Source organism: Eretmochelys imbricata, chromosome 2 (assembly GCF_965152235.1).
Source record: "Eretmochelys imbricata isolate rEreImb1 chromosome 2, rEreImb1.hap1, whole genome shotgun sequence".
Lineage (NCBI taxonomy): Eukaryota > Metazoa > Chordata > Testudines > Cheloniidae > Eretmochelys > Eretmochelys imbricata.
The window spans coordinates 167,047,087-167,064,913 of NC_135573.1; the positions used below are offsets into that span (position 1 = coordinate 167,047,087).

General features: G+C 40.4%; 1 protein-coding gene across 1 annotated transcript in view; it reads left to right on the plus strand.

Moving 5' to 3' along the window:
• DDC (dopa decarboxylase) overlaps positions 1 to 17,827 on the plus strand; it is a 107,463-nt gene that overhangs the window by 69,932 nt on the left and 19,704 nt on the right. The window contains exons 12-13 of the mRNA XM_077810938.1: positions 4,771 to 4,790; positions 7,240 to 7,338. Coding sequence (XP_077667064.1) covers positions 4,771 to 4,790; positions 7,240 to 7,338 — 119 coding nt within the window. The remainder of the gene's footprint in view (positions 1 to 4,770; positions 4,791 to 7,239; positions 7,339 to 17,827) is intronic.

The following is a 17,827-nucleotide window of genomic DNA, read 5'->3' on the forward strand; positions in this document are numbered from 1 at the left end:
CCCACCCCCCTTCCAAAAACCACACACACAAACTCACTCTCCTGCTGGTAATAGCTCATCCAAAGCGACCACTCTCCCTACAATGTGCATGATAATCAAGGTGGGCCATTTCCAGCACAAATCCAGGTTTTCTCACCCCCCCACCCCCCTTCCAAAAACCACACACACAAACTCACTCTCCTGCTGGTAATAGCTCATCCAAAGCGACCACTCTCCCTACAATGTGCATGATAATCAAGGTGGGCCATTTCCAGCACAAATCCAGGTTTTCTCCCCCCCCCCCCCCCGCCACACACACAAACTCATTCTCCTGCTGGCAATAGCTCATCCAAACTGATCACTCTCCTTACAATGTGCATGATAATCAAGGTGGGCCATTTCCAGCATAAATCCAAGTTTAACCAAAACATCGGAGGGGGGGGTAAAAAAAAAACAAGGGGAAATAGGCTACCTTGCATAATGACTTAGCCACTCCCAGTCTCTATTTAAGCCTAAATTAATAGTATCCAATTTGCAAATGAATTCCAATTCAGCAGTTTCTCGCTGGAGTCTGGATTTGAAGTTTTTTTGTTGTAAGATAGCGACCTTCATGTCTGTGATTGTGTGACCAGAGAGATTGAAGTGTTCTCCGACTGGTTTATGAATGTTATAATTCTTGACATCTGATTTGTGTCCATTTATTCTTTTACGTAGAGATTGTCCAGTTTGACCAATGTACATGGTTTGTGGGGGGGGGGGGGGGGGGGGCGGAGGGTGAGAAAACCTGGATTTGTGCTGGAAATGGCCCAACTTCATGATCACTTTAGATAAGCTATTGCCAGCAGGAGAGTGGGGTGGGAGGAGGTATTGTTTCATGGTCTCTGTGTATATAATGTCTTCTGTAGTTTCCACAGTATGCATCCGATGAAGTGAGCTGTAGCTCACGAAAGCTCATGCTCAAATAAATTGGTTAGTCTCTAAGGTGCCACAAGTACTCCTTTTCTTTTTGCGAATACAGACTAACACGGCTGTTACTCTGAAACCTTTTCTACCCCAGTAACTTTTTTAAATGTAGGGGAATTTCCTAATTCCTGGCTATCTGGGCTGACTGATTTTAATACAATGCAAATGTGAAACAAAGCAATAATCAGGAAATTGCATAACCTGTGGTGATGAGGTTTGTCCTCTCTGGCTAAAATTTCCAAGAAATATGCTTTATTAGAACAATGTTTTGATTACAAGAAATATAAGTGACTACAGCTACACATAGGCACTGAGACTTACCTACCTTATGTGAAAATCTGCTTTCTTTTAAAAAAAGAAATTAAACTGAATATTAGCTGTCATGAAAATTGTGAAATTGACAGCACTGGAATCTGAAGTCTTCTAGTCTCACCAGGTAGAGTGAAAGCAGGAGAAATGCAAGCCCTGCTTAACATTGCCCACCAAAGTGTTTCCTACTTGACCTGGATGTTCCACCTAAGGGTGAGGGCAGTTCAGTCTTTATGCCTTTCCCTCTCCTTAGTCTGCCAACAAAACTACCAACTGCAGTGGTATTTTTTTCTGATATGGACATAATAACTCAACAGAATACTCCACATAGGTCCTCAGATGAAGTCTCTTAGTCATTACCAATCTGATCCAGATTTGAACCGGCAGTTTGGAGATAAATTGCTCTGTGTCCTATCCTTATTTGCCAGCCCTTTTCCAGAAATAAAAGCCACATTTTTCAAATTCAGGTGCCTAAAGTGGAGCTGTTGAATGCATATTTAGGCACCTACGTAGAAGTGGCATGATTTTCAAAGCTGCCGAGCAGCCACAGGCTGATGCTCCCATTGACTTCAGTGGGATTTATAGGAGATCAGCACTTCTGAAAACCATGCTACTTTTATTTAGGTGCCTAATTATGGGTGTAGGTGCCTACCTGTGTTTACCCCAGTTGGAAAATTTCAGCCATGGCTTGAAAGGAAAACAAGGTGATGCTTTAAATGTCATTCATCTATCACTCAGGAATTTACATGGTTTGCAAAAAATATCAATTTGTGTACAATTACTCTTAATAACCCTGTAGCAATTACGTACACCTCAAAGAGGAAAGTCTTTATTTTGTCAGTAATTATAATTGTGTGTGATTTGCTTCCTCACACCAGGGAAATTGTACTAGCCTGCCTGGCAACCGAAGATATAGGTCAGATCCTAATGGCAGTGTTAGAAGGAAATAACTTTATACTCTACTGTGAATACCACATGTGCTACCACAATTCAAATCCTCCTAATTAAATACAGATGAAATAATAAGGCGTATAATCATTAGAACAAGGACTTAATCATTGATTGCTTTCTACTTCACAGCTTATGAAAGGGGTTACTGGTAGATCGTTAGACACTGCCCCTTACAGCAACATACAATTAGTTTCCCATCACCAGTTGCCTTACTCTTCACTACCCGCCTTGCAACTGTTAAATTAAAATAGCCATTGAGATGTAAAAGGAAAAGAGTGTTATCAAATTGCCTTGTTACTCATCTGAGAGCCAACTGGTCTTCCACTAGGTCAATGAACGGAGTTTACCAGTTGTCATAAATATAAAGGGAAGTCCCTTTATATTTGAAATCCCTTTGAAATCCCTCGTGGCCAGGGGAAAGCTCCTCTCACCTGTAAAGGGTTAAGAAGCTAAAGGTAACCTCGCTGGCACCTGACCGAAATGACCAATGAGGAGACAAGATACTTTCAAAAGCTGGGAGGAGGGAGAGAAACAAAGGGTCTCGGTCTGTCTATAGGCTGTTTCTGCCGGGGATAGACCAGGAATGGAGTCTTAGAACTTTTAGTAAGTAATCTAGCTAGGTACGTGTTAGATTATGATTTCTTTAAATGGCTGAGAAAAGAATTGTGCTGAATAGAATAACTATTTCTGTCTGTATATCTTTTTTGTAACTTAAGTTTTTGCCTAGAGGGATTCTCTATGTTTTGAATCTAATTACCCTGTAAGGTATCTACCATCCTGATTTTACAGAGGTGATTTCTTTACTTCTATTTACTTCTATTTCTATTAAAAGTCTTCTTATAAGAAAACTGAATGCTTTTTCATTGTTCTCAGATCCAAGGGTCTGGGTCTGTAATCACCTAGGCAAATTGGTGAGGCTTTTTACCAAACCTTGTCCAGGAAGGGGGGTGCAAGGTTTTGGGAACCATTTTGGGGAGAAAGACGTTTCCAAACAGCTCTTCCCCAGTAACCAGTATTAGTTTGGTGGTGGTAGCGGCCAATCCAAGGACAAAGGGTGGAATATTTTGTACCTTGGGGAAGTTTTGACCTAAGCTGGTAAAGATAAGCTTAGGAGGTTTTTCATGCAGGTCCTCACATCTGTACCCTAGCGTTCAGAGTGGGGAAGGAACCTTGACACCAGTGCTGAAGGGGCCCAAACAGGGATGAGAGCCCCATTGTCCTAGGCGCTATACAAACATCTGGTAAAGAGACAGTCATTGCCCTAAAGAATTTACAATCTTGATCATCGCAAGAAGCAACAAGTTAATGAAGTAAACGAATATGGGGAGGAAGGATGAGGTAGTAATAATAGGAGTCTTTTTTCACATAGTCTAGCCCTGTATGCAGTGTAAATTGCCACTGCATTGGAACAGGCAACCAGGACTTCACTGAAAACGTTTCCTTTCCCCATAAATATAAATGTTAGGAAACATAGACATGGCATGTGACTAATTAAAAAAGTGCATGTAATACAATAGCATATTGTACTTTTTCATTGGGGGGTCTTGATTTAGGCAAGCACTTAAGTACATGCTTAAGTGTCTCTGAAGTCAATGGACCTGACGTGCTTAAAGCTAAGCACTTACCAAAGTGCATTGCTAAATCGGGATTGACTTAAACATATGCTTTAGTATGTTCCTGAAGCAGAGGCTGGGACTGAGAGGCAGAAGATGTGGGTCTCTGTACCTAACTCACTGCATGACTCTGAGCTAGTCATTTTACAACTTTGTGCCTCACCTTTCCCTAAGCTAAAGATTAATTTAATTAACTGATTCCTAAAAAAATAAGGACAGTTTGCACCCTAGGTGCTTGAACAAAATAGGGCTATTAATACTGTGCCTACCTCACAGGGGTATTTTATGTGTGTGTGGCTTTGTCAATGTTTGTAAAGGGCTTTTAATACCTTGAATGAAAAGTAGAAGTGAAGAGCAAAGCATTGTTGTCCAAGTATAACTGATGAGCAGGTATTTAGAATTCTCAATGACTTGTCCTACAGACTTAAGTACTAACGATAAGTGTTAATGAGCAATGTGGGGTGATCAACAGCATAAAATCCTTCTTGAAAATATTTCCAATTTCCCCATGTGAAGACTATGGCAGTTTTATGACAAAGATCCTGTGATGAATTGGTGACCTGTTACCACGCTTTCTCCAGATTCTACTTTGAGGAAGTGAACTTCTGTTTCAAGTCAAATTACTGAAAGGTGTTTTGTTCGATACTTCCCAGACAAGTGTCTCCTTACAACAGGAAGATAAATAGGGTGTTTGGCATGTCATCATTCACATGATCCCAAATATAACAGAAAGGAGAGCCCGATTTCTCCTTTTGAAATCTGTTTGGTTAATTCTGCCAATTGAGGAGTACTTTGTGCCCGCAATTGCCATTGTACTCAGCACCACTGAGAACCTTGCAGCATCATGGCCAAGTGTATGGTGGCAATGAAATATAAAAATATTTCATATCATTTAGCAGACTGTTTTTTGCTATCACAGTAAACAGATTTAAATATTTTTTTCTTTAACTTACAGGGCTTGTTACAGATTACAGGGTAAGTACAGTGCCCTCAGTAATAATAACAATATTGATTTATACATGGTAACTTTTCTAAAAATGTTTTTCTTTTAATTGTTGTTATAGTAACTCAGAGTTAGCTTCTTTCTTCTGTGAAAGAGGCTCAACTTGCTGTTCCCTTGATAATTCTCCAAACCAGGAAAATCTAAAACTCCAGTCCCTATTTATTTTTAAACCTTTTGTTTAAAAGGATGCAATGGTACCGATTTATACCAATTAACAACAAGGGGTAAGCAATGCAAGCCAAAACAGGGAAATAACTAATTAAAGAATATTTAGATAAAATTGGATGTATTCAGGTCAGCAGGTCCAGATGAAATTCATCCTCGGTACCCAATGAACTAGCTAAAGCAATCCCAGAACTGTTAGCAATTATCTTTGAGAACTACTGAAGGACAGGTGAGGTCCCACAAGAGTGGAGAAGGGTAAATATAGTATCTATCTTTAAAAAGGAGAACAAAGAGGACGCAGGGAATTATAGACCAGTCAACCTAACTTAAATACCTGAAAAGATACTGGAACAAATTATTAAACAATCAGTTTGTACGCACCTTGAGGACGTTAGGATTATAAGGAATAGTGAGCAGGGATGTGCCAAAAACAAATCATCCCAAATCAACCTAATTTCCATCTTCTGACACAGTCCTATATGACATTCTCACAAAAGAGATGTGGTCTAGATTAAATTACTATAAGGTAGGTGCACAACTGGTTGAAAGACCATACTCAAAGAATAGTTATCAATGATTGCCGTCAAACTGGGAGGGTTTATCTAGTGGCATCCCACAGAGGTCAGCCATAGGTTCAGCATTATGCAATATTGTCATTAATGAGTTGGATAATGGAGTGGAAAGAAGGCCTATAAAATCTCCCAATGACACCAGACTGGGAGGGATTGAAAACACTTTGGAGGACAGAATAAGAACTCAAAACAACCTTGACAAATTGATCTTGTATTTATTGAATTTAATCTTGTTGAATTCAGACAAATTCTCCAAAGTACTTCACATAGGAAGGAAAAATCAAATGTGCAACTACAAAAATGGGGAATAACTGCTGAAAAGGATCTGGAGGTTATAGTTGATCACAAATTGAATATGAGTCAGCAATGTGATGCAGCTGTGAAAAAGGCTAATGTCATTCTGGGGTGTATTAAGAGGATTCTCATATATAAGACAGCACTTTACTCAGCACTGGTGAAGCCTCAGCTGGAGTGCTGTGTCAAGTTCTAGGCATCACACTTTAGGAAAGATGTGGACAAAATGGAGAGTGCAGGGAATAGTAACAAAAATGATAAAAGGGTTAGAAAACCTGACCTATGAGGAAAGGTTAAAAAGACTAGGCATGTTTATTCTTGAGAAAAGAAGACGCAGAGGGGATGTGACAGCAGTCTTCAAGTATGTTAAGGGCTGTTATAGAGAACATGGTATTCATAGATATTCATAGATATTAAGGTCAGAAGGGACCATTATGATCATCTAGTCTGACCTCCTGCACAATGCAGGCCACCAAATCTCACCCATCCACTCCTGCAATAAACCTCTCACCTATGTCTGAGCTATTGAAGTCCTCAAATCATGGTTTAAAGACATAAAGTGTTCTCCATATCCACTGAAGGTAGGACAACAAGTAATGCACTTAATCTGCAGCAAGGGAGATTTAGGTTAGATATTAGGAAAAAAATTATTTCTATCAGGGTAGTTAAGCACTGGAATTGGCTTCCAAGGGAGGCTGTGGAATCCCCATTACTGGAGGTTTTTAAAAACAGATTGTCAAACACCTGTCAAGGATGGTCAAGATTTACTAAGTCCTGCCACAGTCCAGGCAGCTGGACTTGATGGCTTTTCAAGGACCTTCCAGCCCTACATTGCTATGATTCTGTGTCTGACTGATAGCTCTAGGCTTGGCCAAGAGAAGGAATCTTTGTGAAGATATTTTCTTCAAACCATAGTGCATAATAGGTTATTTTAAAAACTAATTATAAATGTATTTTCTCCTAAAATGAAAATCTTTCTATTTCTTAAAACTTTATTTTATTTTATTTTATTTTTTTTAAATTTCTTTATATGGACCCTTCATGGTAAGTTTGTCTATGTGCCCTATCTCACAAAGTGCTGAGTACCTTGTGGAGACTTCAGTGGGAGTTTTGGGTGCAAGAGCAATATGTGCTTTGTTTCATGATCACTATCTTCTGACACCTGCTCTCCTTTCCGCTTTTGCATTTTAAACAGTTGGGTGTTGACTGTGGCAGTGTATTTGCCAGTACCAGAATAATCTTTCCTGATTTGACCTATCTCTTAAGTTATTATACAGGGAGCCTCTGGAAGCTTGAACTATGGTCTATGCCAAAACTGGCTGTACCTGGAACCATGTCTTCTGACATGGAGACCCTTCCTTCTCAAATGCATTACTCCTTCTGTTTGCAGCATTGGCAGATCCCTCTCGGCCGAAGATTTCGTTCCCTGAAAATGTGGTTTGTGTTTAGAATGTATGGAGTCAAGGGACTACAGGAGTACATCCGTAAGGTGACCTCCTTTTACTTTATGGGAAAATTTGTGTTGGGGATGGGGAGGGAAGAGGGGCTTAATAAGAATCCACATCTATGTGCCTTCTGCATAATTACACCTGCATGCATAAGCAAAGTTTGTTGCACAGCCCAGTTCGTGGGAGGGCCTGCCTTTCACCCTATCCTATCACGACAGTTATGATCATTGGGATCACAGCCATTGATCATCTTGTGGTACAATCTTGAGGGGATGTGAATTTTAGATGCCACATTAGTGACATCGTTCAAAACAAAGCCAAGACTTTTCATTGATGCCTTAGTTGTTGTATGTATTTATTCTACATTTATTATTTTATTATGTTGTATGTATTGATTATATATTAGGGTCAGGATTATGGTGTTAGGATTTGTGTATGCTCCCATGATTTACTGGGCATGTTACCTAGTTTGACTGAAGCTACAGTTTCAGGTGTTTCCTGAATGGAAGTGCCTTTAGGATATGGTTACCTACAGATTACAATTGATCCTTATTATGCTTAAGTACTGGGGACATTCCTGCTTTGTACAGGGTAGTTTGTCATCACTGTAAATGCATGTGCTATGGTGCTGTATGATGTACATACTTCTGTTATAAATATAAAGTAAAACTGCAAAATACCTTTTATGTTTTCAAACTCAAGAGAAACTGCAGGCAGAGATAAAAATAGAGAGCCATATCCTACAGTTACACTAGCTGAGGTTCTTGTCCAAAGTCTACCGCAGTAGAGATTTATATTTAATTAGCTATCTAACCTCTGATTCTGCCTGTTCTTGGTGGGAGTGTGTGTAGACACAGATGTGCCAAACTCTCCCAGGGACACATATTTCTTAGCAAAAGTGGGACTAGTGTCACAGTTTTCTTCCTTAAGAACCTTACGCAGACTAGCTAGTGGGAAGAGGAAGATATTGCCCCATCATCTGCCTAAAATGCCAGAGAGCTACTCAAAGCGTCGGATGCCACTACTGTAGCAGATGAAGGATAAATGGAAGTTTTCTGCTTTTTGTTTTGGTTTAGTTTTTATTTTCTTCTGCATAGATACCTTGTAATTTCTATTTGGCTCCATGGACAACAATCTAAATGGGATTTTGATCCTTATTATGTTCTGGAGAAACATATTTTGAGGGCAACAATGACATTGGCTTTTTATCACCTCTGATACAATCCAAAGGTGAAATTTTGGATCTCCTCTGTCTCTTTTACTGAAGTGAAAATGGGCTAATGGTTTGTTATACTTTGCCATTAATGAAGCTTTCACTGCATTGGTCTCTCAGGTAAGGTTTTGCAGATGGCAATTAATTCAATTTACTGGCAAGGTTTTAAATAGCACTAAATCTCATATTCTTCTGGTGGCAGAGTTGAAGTCCTCACGTTGATTACATGTACTTTATTGGATTAGTGTTAATACCTTATTAGTAACATTCAAGAAACTTACCTGGCCTTTCTCTCTTCTCCCAGACATTTCCCTGGGTGCTCAGAGAGCAAATACTTGCCTTTTTAGAGTCCCATAGACCCCTTTTGAAGGCAGAGTTTTCCTATAATGTCTGGAAATGCATCACTTTTGTAAAGCTATTGACTTCAGTGGAGATGAACCAGGAATGAATGTGGCTCTTCATGTTTCTGAATAGACTTTTTTCCTTGTTTCTAATTTAACTTCATTGTAATGTTTTAGATTAGGTCTTTACAGGCGTGCTGGGAGGCGAGAGGGTGTAATGGTATTTCCTTGAGCACTAGAAAGAGCTGTGGGATATAGTTCTCCAAAACAAACAAACAAACCAAAAAAACCCCTGCATGGCCAAATTATGACTTCACACTTGTGACTTCAGTGGCGTTACTTGGGTATAATTGAGGGTAGAATTTTGCTTACTGAACACGTAAGTGGAGTGATTAATTTAGGCTTGATTTCTTCCATTTGAAATGAACGATGGCTCATCACATTCTCTGGGTTTCATTGCTTCTCTAAAAAAAAATCTCCTTTGTTTCTCTCAGTGGAACTGCAAGGGCAAGGACTGATTGAGCTTTTGTTGTTTAGTAATCTAGATGATAGGACTGGTAGTTTAGTCAGTTGCCTTCTGTGAGATTGTAAACATTGCAGTATTGTTACAAACTGTACCAATGCTCACCAACAGCAGTTGTAATGTGTTCCATACCTCACTTCCCCATTTCCCTCCCCTCCTCTTTCCAAAAAACGTTCTTTATTCCCGAAAATACTGTGGTGAATTTTCTTTTGGTGGTTGTAGTAATAAGGAATGTTATAAACTCTGGTAATGGATTATATTGCAAAGCTGTAAACAGTTTCCCAAATGAAAAAACTCTTGAAATTTAATCTCACTTTACCACCCCTCATCAGTCTTTAAGGATTTGTATAATTCCAGGCCTTGGGAGGTTCTTTCCATTTAAACATACGGTAACATCTCAAAAATAATAGTTTTCATACTTTCAGTGCTGGTCAAGGCAACCCTTCTAAAAAGAACAGCCAGTACTAGCTTGTGGGTTACACTTGGTGTTTCATTTGATTTGTGCCACAAGAGGATCCCTAAAGTTGCCAGAACTATTTCTCAATCAGCATTTAAAGAAACAAGAACTAGCTTTTGTGTTTGCTACACTTGGTCACATAGTGCAATGAAATAAGACATGAATAAATACTGCAGTTCTCTGTGGGTAGATCTGTCCTCTGTGCAAAGAAAAATCTGCAATGCCGAGTCTGAGCCTGGGTCAATTTCATGCCTGGAGCTCTGGCTGCACGGCTAAAATTCGCAGGGTAGACCTTCCTACATGGAGTGGAGCCAGGGCTCGGAAACTCAGCAAAGGGGGAGGGTTTCAGAGTCCAGGCTCCAGCCTGAGTGGGAATGTTTATATCACTCTTTTGAGCCCTGCTGCCCGAGCCCCATGAGCCGGAGTCCGTTGACCTGGGCTCTGAGACTCAGTGCCATGGGATTTTCTTTGCAGCGTAGACATATGCTGTGTGGCCACTCAAGGCCTCAAACACAGTGGGAATGCTCTGTTTCTGCTGCATTGGTGAGCAATCAGCAAAGAGGCCATGCAAAGGGAATCATAGAATAACAGAGTTGGAAGGGACCTCTGGAGGCCATCTAGTCCAACCCCCTGCCCAGAGCAGGACCAATCTAAATCATCCCAGCCAGGACCTTGTCAAGCCTGACCTTAAAAACTTCTAAGGAAGGGGATTCCACCACCTCCCTAGGTAACGCATTCCAGTGTTTTACCACCCTCCTAGTGAAAAAGTTTTTCCTAATATCCAACCTAAACCTCCCCCATTGCAACTTGAGACCATTACTCCTTGTCCTGTCATCTGCTATCACTGAGAATAGTCTAGATCCATCCTCTTTGGATCCACCTTTCAGGTAGTTGAAAGCAGCTATCAAATCCCCCCTCATTCTTCTCTTCTGCAGGCTAAACAATCCCAGCTCCCTCAGCCTCTCCTCATAAGTCATGTGTTCTAGACCCCTAATCATTTTTGTTGCCCTTCGCTGGACTCTCTCCAATTTTTCCCCATCCTTCTTGTAGTGTGGGGCCCAAAACTGGATACAGTACTCCAGATGAGGCCTCACCAATGTCGAATAGAAGGGAATGATCACATCCCTCGATCTGCTGGCAATGCCCCTACTTATACACCCCAAAATGCCATTGGCCTTCTTGGCAACAATGGCACACTGTCGACTCATATCCAGCTTCTCCTCCACTGTCACCCCTAGGTCCTTCTCTGCAGAACTGCTGCCTAGCCATTCGGTCCCTAGTCTGTAGCGGTGCACTGGATTCTTCCATCATAAGTGCAGGACTCTGCACTTGTCCTTGTTGAACTTCCTCAGATTTCTTTTGGCCCAATCCTCCAATTTGTCTAGGTCCCTCTGTATCCTATCCCTACCCTCCAGCGTATCTACCACTCCTCCCAGTTTAGTGTCATCCGCAAACTTGCTGAGGGTGCAATCCACACCATCCTCCAGATCATTAATGAAGATATTGAACAAAACCGGCCCCAGGACTGATCCTTGGGGCACTCCGCTAGATACCGGCTGCCAACTAGACATGGAGCCATTGATCACTACCCATTGAGCCCGACAATCTAGCCAATTTTCTACCCAATTTGTAGTGCATCCATCCAGCCCATACTTCTTTAACTTGCTGGAAAGAATACTGTGGGAGACCGTGTCAAAAGCTTTGCTAAAGTCGAGGAATAACACGTCCACTGCTTTCCCTTCATCCACAGAACCAGTTATCTCATCATAGAAGGCAATTAGATTAGTCAGGCATGACTTTCCCTTGGTGAATCCATGCTGACTGTTCCTGATCACTTTCCTCTCGTCTAAGTGCTTCAGAATCCAAACCATGGAGTAGAACTTTGTGGCAGCTCTTTGAGTTGGAATGTGGAGAGGGGAATGAACTTGTTTGGGATCAGTGCACCACATGGATCTACACAGCTCAGTGTAGTTGCAACAAGCATGTCTGCTACACCTATTCATTCTCTGTAGTTGCATTTGCAGCTGGGTTGGGCCTTACTTGTAGATTTGGGGAGTAGGATCCCATTTCCTCTCTGCTACTACAAAAATCGCCTTGCTAATTCCTAAGTCATAAGGTCCTATGCCACTTAGGCACTTTAGAAAATTTCATCCAGTGCCCACAGGAAAAGCTCTTTTACTCCGATTCCACTTGTGCAGCCGGGATTTAGCCCAAAAGTTTGAAATTTTGAGAGATGACAACTTATGACAAGCTGTAGCAGGGGAAAAGGCCATAATCTACCATTTTTTGTGCTGTGATTAGAAGAGATGAGATGAGCCTCTTTTGAAAAAAAAAAAAATGGTCTTAAAATATACCTGAAACTGGCTGTTCACAAACAGATCTTTTTTCTGCCTTCCATCTCCCTTAGTTCCAAATAGTTTTATTTTTTAAGAAAAAAAGTATTTTTTTTAAAAGTTAAAGATGGTTGCTGTGTTTGCGGCTTTCAAAATCTGTATCTGACTGACTGGATAACCACTGCAATCTGGCATGTGCTTGTGTTGAGACAGGCAGCGAAGGAACAAAATATTCCTGGGATAGGAGCATGGGTGACTTTGGTTTAATTATAGCATCATTTTTTGTTTCTAAAATCTTTCAGTTTTTAAAACCTTTTAAAACTCCTCATCATTTACAAAATGGAATATCAACACACTGCAAAGTAAAGAGTTTAAAGAGGGTGTATTGGGGCCAGGGGGAAATCACTGCCAAGAATTTTTTGGGGAGAAAATTGTGTGTTTTGGAAGTAAATTCCAAGATGTGGAGAGGACACCAGGAGGGCAACAGCAAATAGCATAGGAGAATGAATAAGAGCACTCAGGATTGCCCTATAATCAATTGAAATGTGAGACTCAAAGCGGAAATGAGTCCATTTTTAAACCACTTGAGAGTAAGCTAGTACTGTGTTGCTGTAAGTCATGTAAAGGGGTCATGAGCAAATAGAGAAACTTAGCTTTCTGTCCTGTCTATTATATCCATTCCATAAGTATATTTTTAAAAGTCATGTTTTTACCTATGATCCCCTGGATGTTCTGATTCATTTATTCAAATACATCCCCAATAGCTTCAAAAGAAATTGGATCGAACATACTTTTTGCAATAAACAGTTCTTCTGTGCTTCACCAATATTGGACACTGAATTCTGCTTAAAACTATCAGTAGAGCTTAAGGACTAGCTGAAAGGGAATAGAGAGTAGATTGCTCTTCTCTGTCTGCAGCTATATCACCTCAGGTGGTGATCTTTCCAGTCATATTTTCATAAGCTAAGTAGGCTTGGGCTGGGTCAGTAATTAGATCTGAGAACTCAGAGGGGAAACCTCATGTGCTATGTAAAGTGCTATTGGTGATTCAGTAGATGGTACCCTTCCCAGTACTGAACCCTTGCCTGAGCATGCTCTTGTGGGTCACTGTGCTTTTTGGAAATGCCATCTTTTTCATGAGTGATAAAACCATTTGTTAACGATTTTGTGGCATTTTTCCCCCCCACAAAATTAAGGGTTTAACTTTGGTGTCCTGCCCAAATTCCAGTTCAGAGGAAAAAACAGTCCTTGCTCCAAAAATTTGCAACTGAAATTGGACAACCAGGACAAATACTGCACTGGGGTGTGATTGCGTGCTGCCCTTCGCAGAGGTGAATGCAAACCTCACAGCCCAGAAAAGGAGGGCAGGAGGGGATAGTGGGTAAGACACCTTTTGTGTCTTCTTGATTCCAGAGGGTCCATTCAGCCTTTGGAGGGCTGCCAAAGTCAGGCAGCTCAACCTGACCTACCAGTGAGCAGCTGCACCACCATGAAACACTCTGTAGTGCTATGCTCCCCACCCCTTGTTGTCTTCAAGCCCAGGCCCAGCACACCCATGACATCAGAGCTTGCAAGATAGTGCTTCATAAACCAGCCTGGGAAATTAGTCCCTGCATGGCTCCAGGGCTTCTAGTTTGTGTATGGACCCATAGCCAAAGTCACACTACAGATCACTGATGAAGGCGTAATCTCACAGTGCCATTTTTTTTAATTAAATGAATTTTCATTGAAAGGCTTCACGGGGGGGGGAAGGGTGTTTAAAGAGGGATTTTAATGAAAAAGAGGGTTGTTGTTTGGGGGACAAAAGGGAGACCGTTGCAAGCATAGAGGGGAGACTGAAGAAGGTGGCCTCAAGATGAGAATGGGGGAAGCAGCAGTAGACAGGCTGTGGCTTGTGGAAAGCACAGGCAAAAGAGGAGGCAGAATTGTACAGAATTTGAACAGGAAGACCATACCAGTGATAGTAACTGAAGTGGGAAGTGACCTGGTCCAAATGACGGGAGAGAAGGGTGATTTTGGTCATAATATTTTGGATGGTCTGGGAAGGCTGCAAGATGATATTCAGAGAAGGCAGAGAGGAGAAAGTTGCAGGAGGCTAGGAAGAGATGAGCATGCATACAAGAGATGCTATGTAAGTTTGTGTGTACACAAGTATTACTGTGATTGTAACACTTTAGGCAATCTCCCATTAATATGCTAAACCATATCAGCTTTTGAAGGGTTTGCAGATGAAACTAACATAGAGAGTTCAAATGCCTTTACAGCAGGGGTTTTCAAATTTTAAATTATGTGGAAAAAATCTTAATAAAGAGAGTGTCTCGCGAGCCTACCTCTCTCCCATTCATGATCTCATAAACTGCCTCCCTTCACCATTCACAATGACACAGACCACCTCTTGTCCCATTCACAATCAGATGGACCAGCCCCCATTTTTTTTTGCAGTCCCAGAACACGCCACTTTCATATCCCTGGTAAGGACAGCAGTTGCTTAGCTGGAAAATGTTAGGCAAATATTTTTAGCTGCTTTTAAGGAAATGTAGCAGCTTGAAATAAAAAGACAACCTGTCGGTAGGCCAGCCAGCTAGGAGCAAGGGCTCTTCAGATCACCATTATGTGGCCCATGCCTCACAGTCTGAGAACCTATGCTCTAAAGGAACTGTACAATCTCTGTGGAAGAACAGTACCATAAACAGTAACAACTACAGGGTTTATTGTATTTAAAAAATGAAATCAAATTTTAAAACCTACATTAAAATTATGTTAGGAGCATGGTAGGACTAAGGCTTCAAAATGGAAGAAATTTGGAGGTAAGGCATTTCTCTCCTTCAATAATTACTGCATTTGTATCTCAACATAGCAGGAATCTAAGAACAGTATGTGATCTTCCCTCCCTGGTGAGTATGCCCTCAGTTCAACAGACAGGGCTTCATTCTCACAATTTTCATATATTGCTCAGAGGATTGAGATGCTATGTGAAAGCAATCATGAGCAATTCTTCCTGGTTCAGCAATGCCGGCCTTTGGCAGCTGTGATTAACTTAATTGTATAGCATGCTGAAACTTTTGGGAAATAAATAAACAGTAGTCTCTCCTGTTCCATTGTGTAAAACCCAAAGCATTTGGCGCCCCCCAATGTCTTTACTGATTATTGCTGTTATTAAAGTTCTCCCTTGGGTTAAACACAGTTGTACTGCAACTTTTCTTATTACTTCCATAGCATCCATTCAGGAATGCACCAACTTCAACCATTTTGATTTTGTTTTGATTTCTGCTTATTTTCTTCAAGAGATTTTATTTTTATTGTCTAGCAAACACTTTAGTGCAAAATCGGACAGAGATGTCATCCAGAAAAATGTATAATAACTATTTGGGGTTTTCTGTGAAAACTACTTACAATGAGCTAAATCCAGAACACTTTACTAAGTTTTTATTCAGTTCTTACTTAGACAAAATGCCTATTGTGTTCAGTGAGAACTTTGTCCAAGGGCAGAGTAAAAAAGTAAAGATTTCAAGATTTTGCCCACTACATTTAATTATATCACACCTATCTAAAGCACATACAACACAGAACAGGTGAAATTCTGTCCCCATTAAAGTCAAGAGGAGTTTTGTGTAGAATATATGTACAGGGCCCTTGTGCCCTGATGTACACCCTGTTCTGTGGAGTTTATGGGGTGTAATTTGGGCTATAGACATAGAATATATGGTTATATCAGGGTACAGAATTTATATTACCATACAAGATATAATGTACATATATTTATATATTACTTATATCTTTCACAGTCATGAACCCATTGTTGTTTATATTTGGTTGTACCTACATGCCTCAGACAAAACTGGGGTCTTACTGTTTTACAAGACTTGATTCGTAGTCAGAACAGCATCCAGTCTAATTTAAGCCATGATGGAACAAATGAATGTAATAAACAGTGGGGAGGAAGTAGCAACAGCAGTAAGAACAGCTGATTCCACAGGCTATCAGTGTGCATAATCCGAAAGTTCTAAATTAGACAAGGTTTGTCTATTTTAAGAAACAAACATCAGAAAGCTATAATTAAGATTGCAAGAGGTCTCTCACTATAATTTCTGGTTTTACTGGTTTATGACTTTTGGAAAATCTCCTTATGAGCTGAAACATTCCACGTTTAACTTCAGCCCAGAGCAATATTTTTGTTTGATATTTTCCTTGAACTTTGAAAAACAAAGGGTGGAAGGCAAAAATACACATGATTATTTTGTGGAATGGATACTTAAAAAAAAATTATGGCACTTCGAAACCAATTCCTCCACATGTGCCGAACCATTCTCAGTGAGGAGTAGTCATGGTGTGCAAAAAAATTGTAACTCCAATGGTTTGATTTTCAAAGGCCCTGAGCACCTGTAGGTCCATTGATTACAGTGTGATGAAAGGGAGAATTGGGTGAGGGAACCGCTCTTTGAGTAGAACAGGCAGAAACAGGACACCTATTCTTTTACTGTCAAATGCTGCTGCTGCTCCATCTACTGGCAGAAAAACTAGGAGTTCATATAACTCCCTAATGAGGTTCCAACCACTTCTTCTCTTCCTTCAGATTCCCATACCTGATGATTCCTCACTTGAAAGATGAACTGGAAGGATGGGAAGGCCAACAGGGTGTTATGCTCGCACATACTATCCCTAGGGTGACCAGATGTCCCATTTTTATAGGGACAGTCTCGTTTGGGGGGACTTTTTCTTATATAGGTGCCTATTACCCCCCACCTCCTGTCCTGTTTTTTCACAGTTGCTATCTGGTCACCCTAACTACCCCTTACTTAACCTCTGCTCCTTAGGCTGCTAAATATATACTTTCATATATAGAGCATGCATAATATCAGTGGTGGAGTTGCTCTAAGAACCTTAATTTTGTCATTTCCTGAATTCTGTGTGTTTTCAGTTTGCAACCTTAATACAAATTTTTGAAGTGTATGTGTGTGTAATTTGGGAGGAAATAAATGTTAAGACATTGTTTGGATGTTAAGACTTCCCAGATCATTACTAATCTACATACTGGTATTTTTCTTGATATGTCTGATTTCTAAAATAAACAGCAACTTCTTTACACACACACACACACACACACACACACACACACACACACACAATGTACTTGGCCGCACTGGAGTTGGGGGAGCACTTCAATCCCATTTTAGGCCAGGATAAAAGAAAAAGTTATTACTTGGAATTACTATTATTTATTATTAATATGACACCATAAATTGGAATGATATTTTACAATGGTGTCTAGATACAATGGTGACAAGCACATTAGAAATGCCTTAATAGATACAGCGTGCCACAAATGCCAGACAAGTAGAAAGATCTCTGACCTATAAAGTCTCTAAAAGTTATGACCAAGATGTAAATTAACATGAATAGACAAGTATTGGGGGTAGTCGTGTTAGTTTGTATTCACAGAAACAACAAGGAGTCTGGTGGCACCTTATAGACTAACAGATTTATTAGGGCATAAGCTTTCGTGGGTAAAACACTGCATCTGAAGAAGTGGTGTTTTACCCACGGAAGCTTATGCCCTAGTAAATCTGTTAGTCTTTAGGGTGCCACCAGACTCCTTGTTGTTTTTATGAATAGACAGAGTGTTAGTATGTGGCTTTTTAGAAGTTTTTGTAAAGGGTTGAATG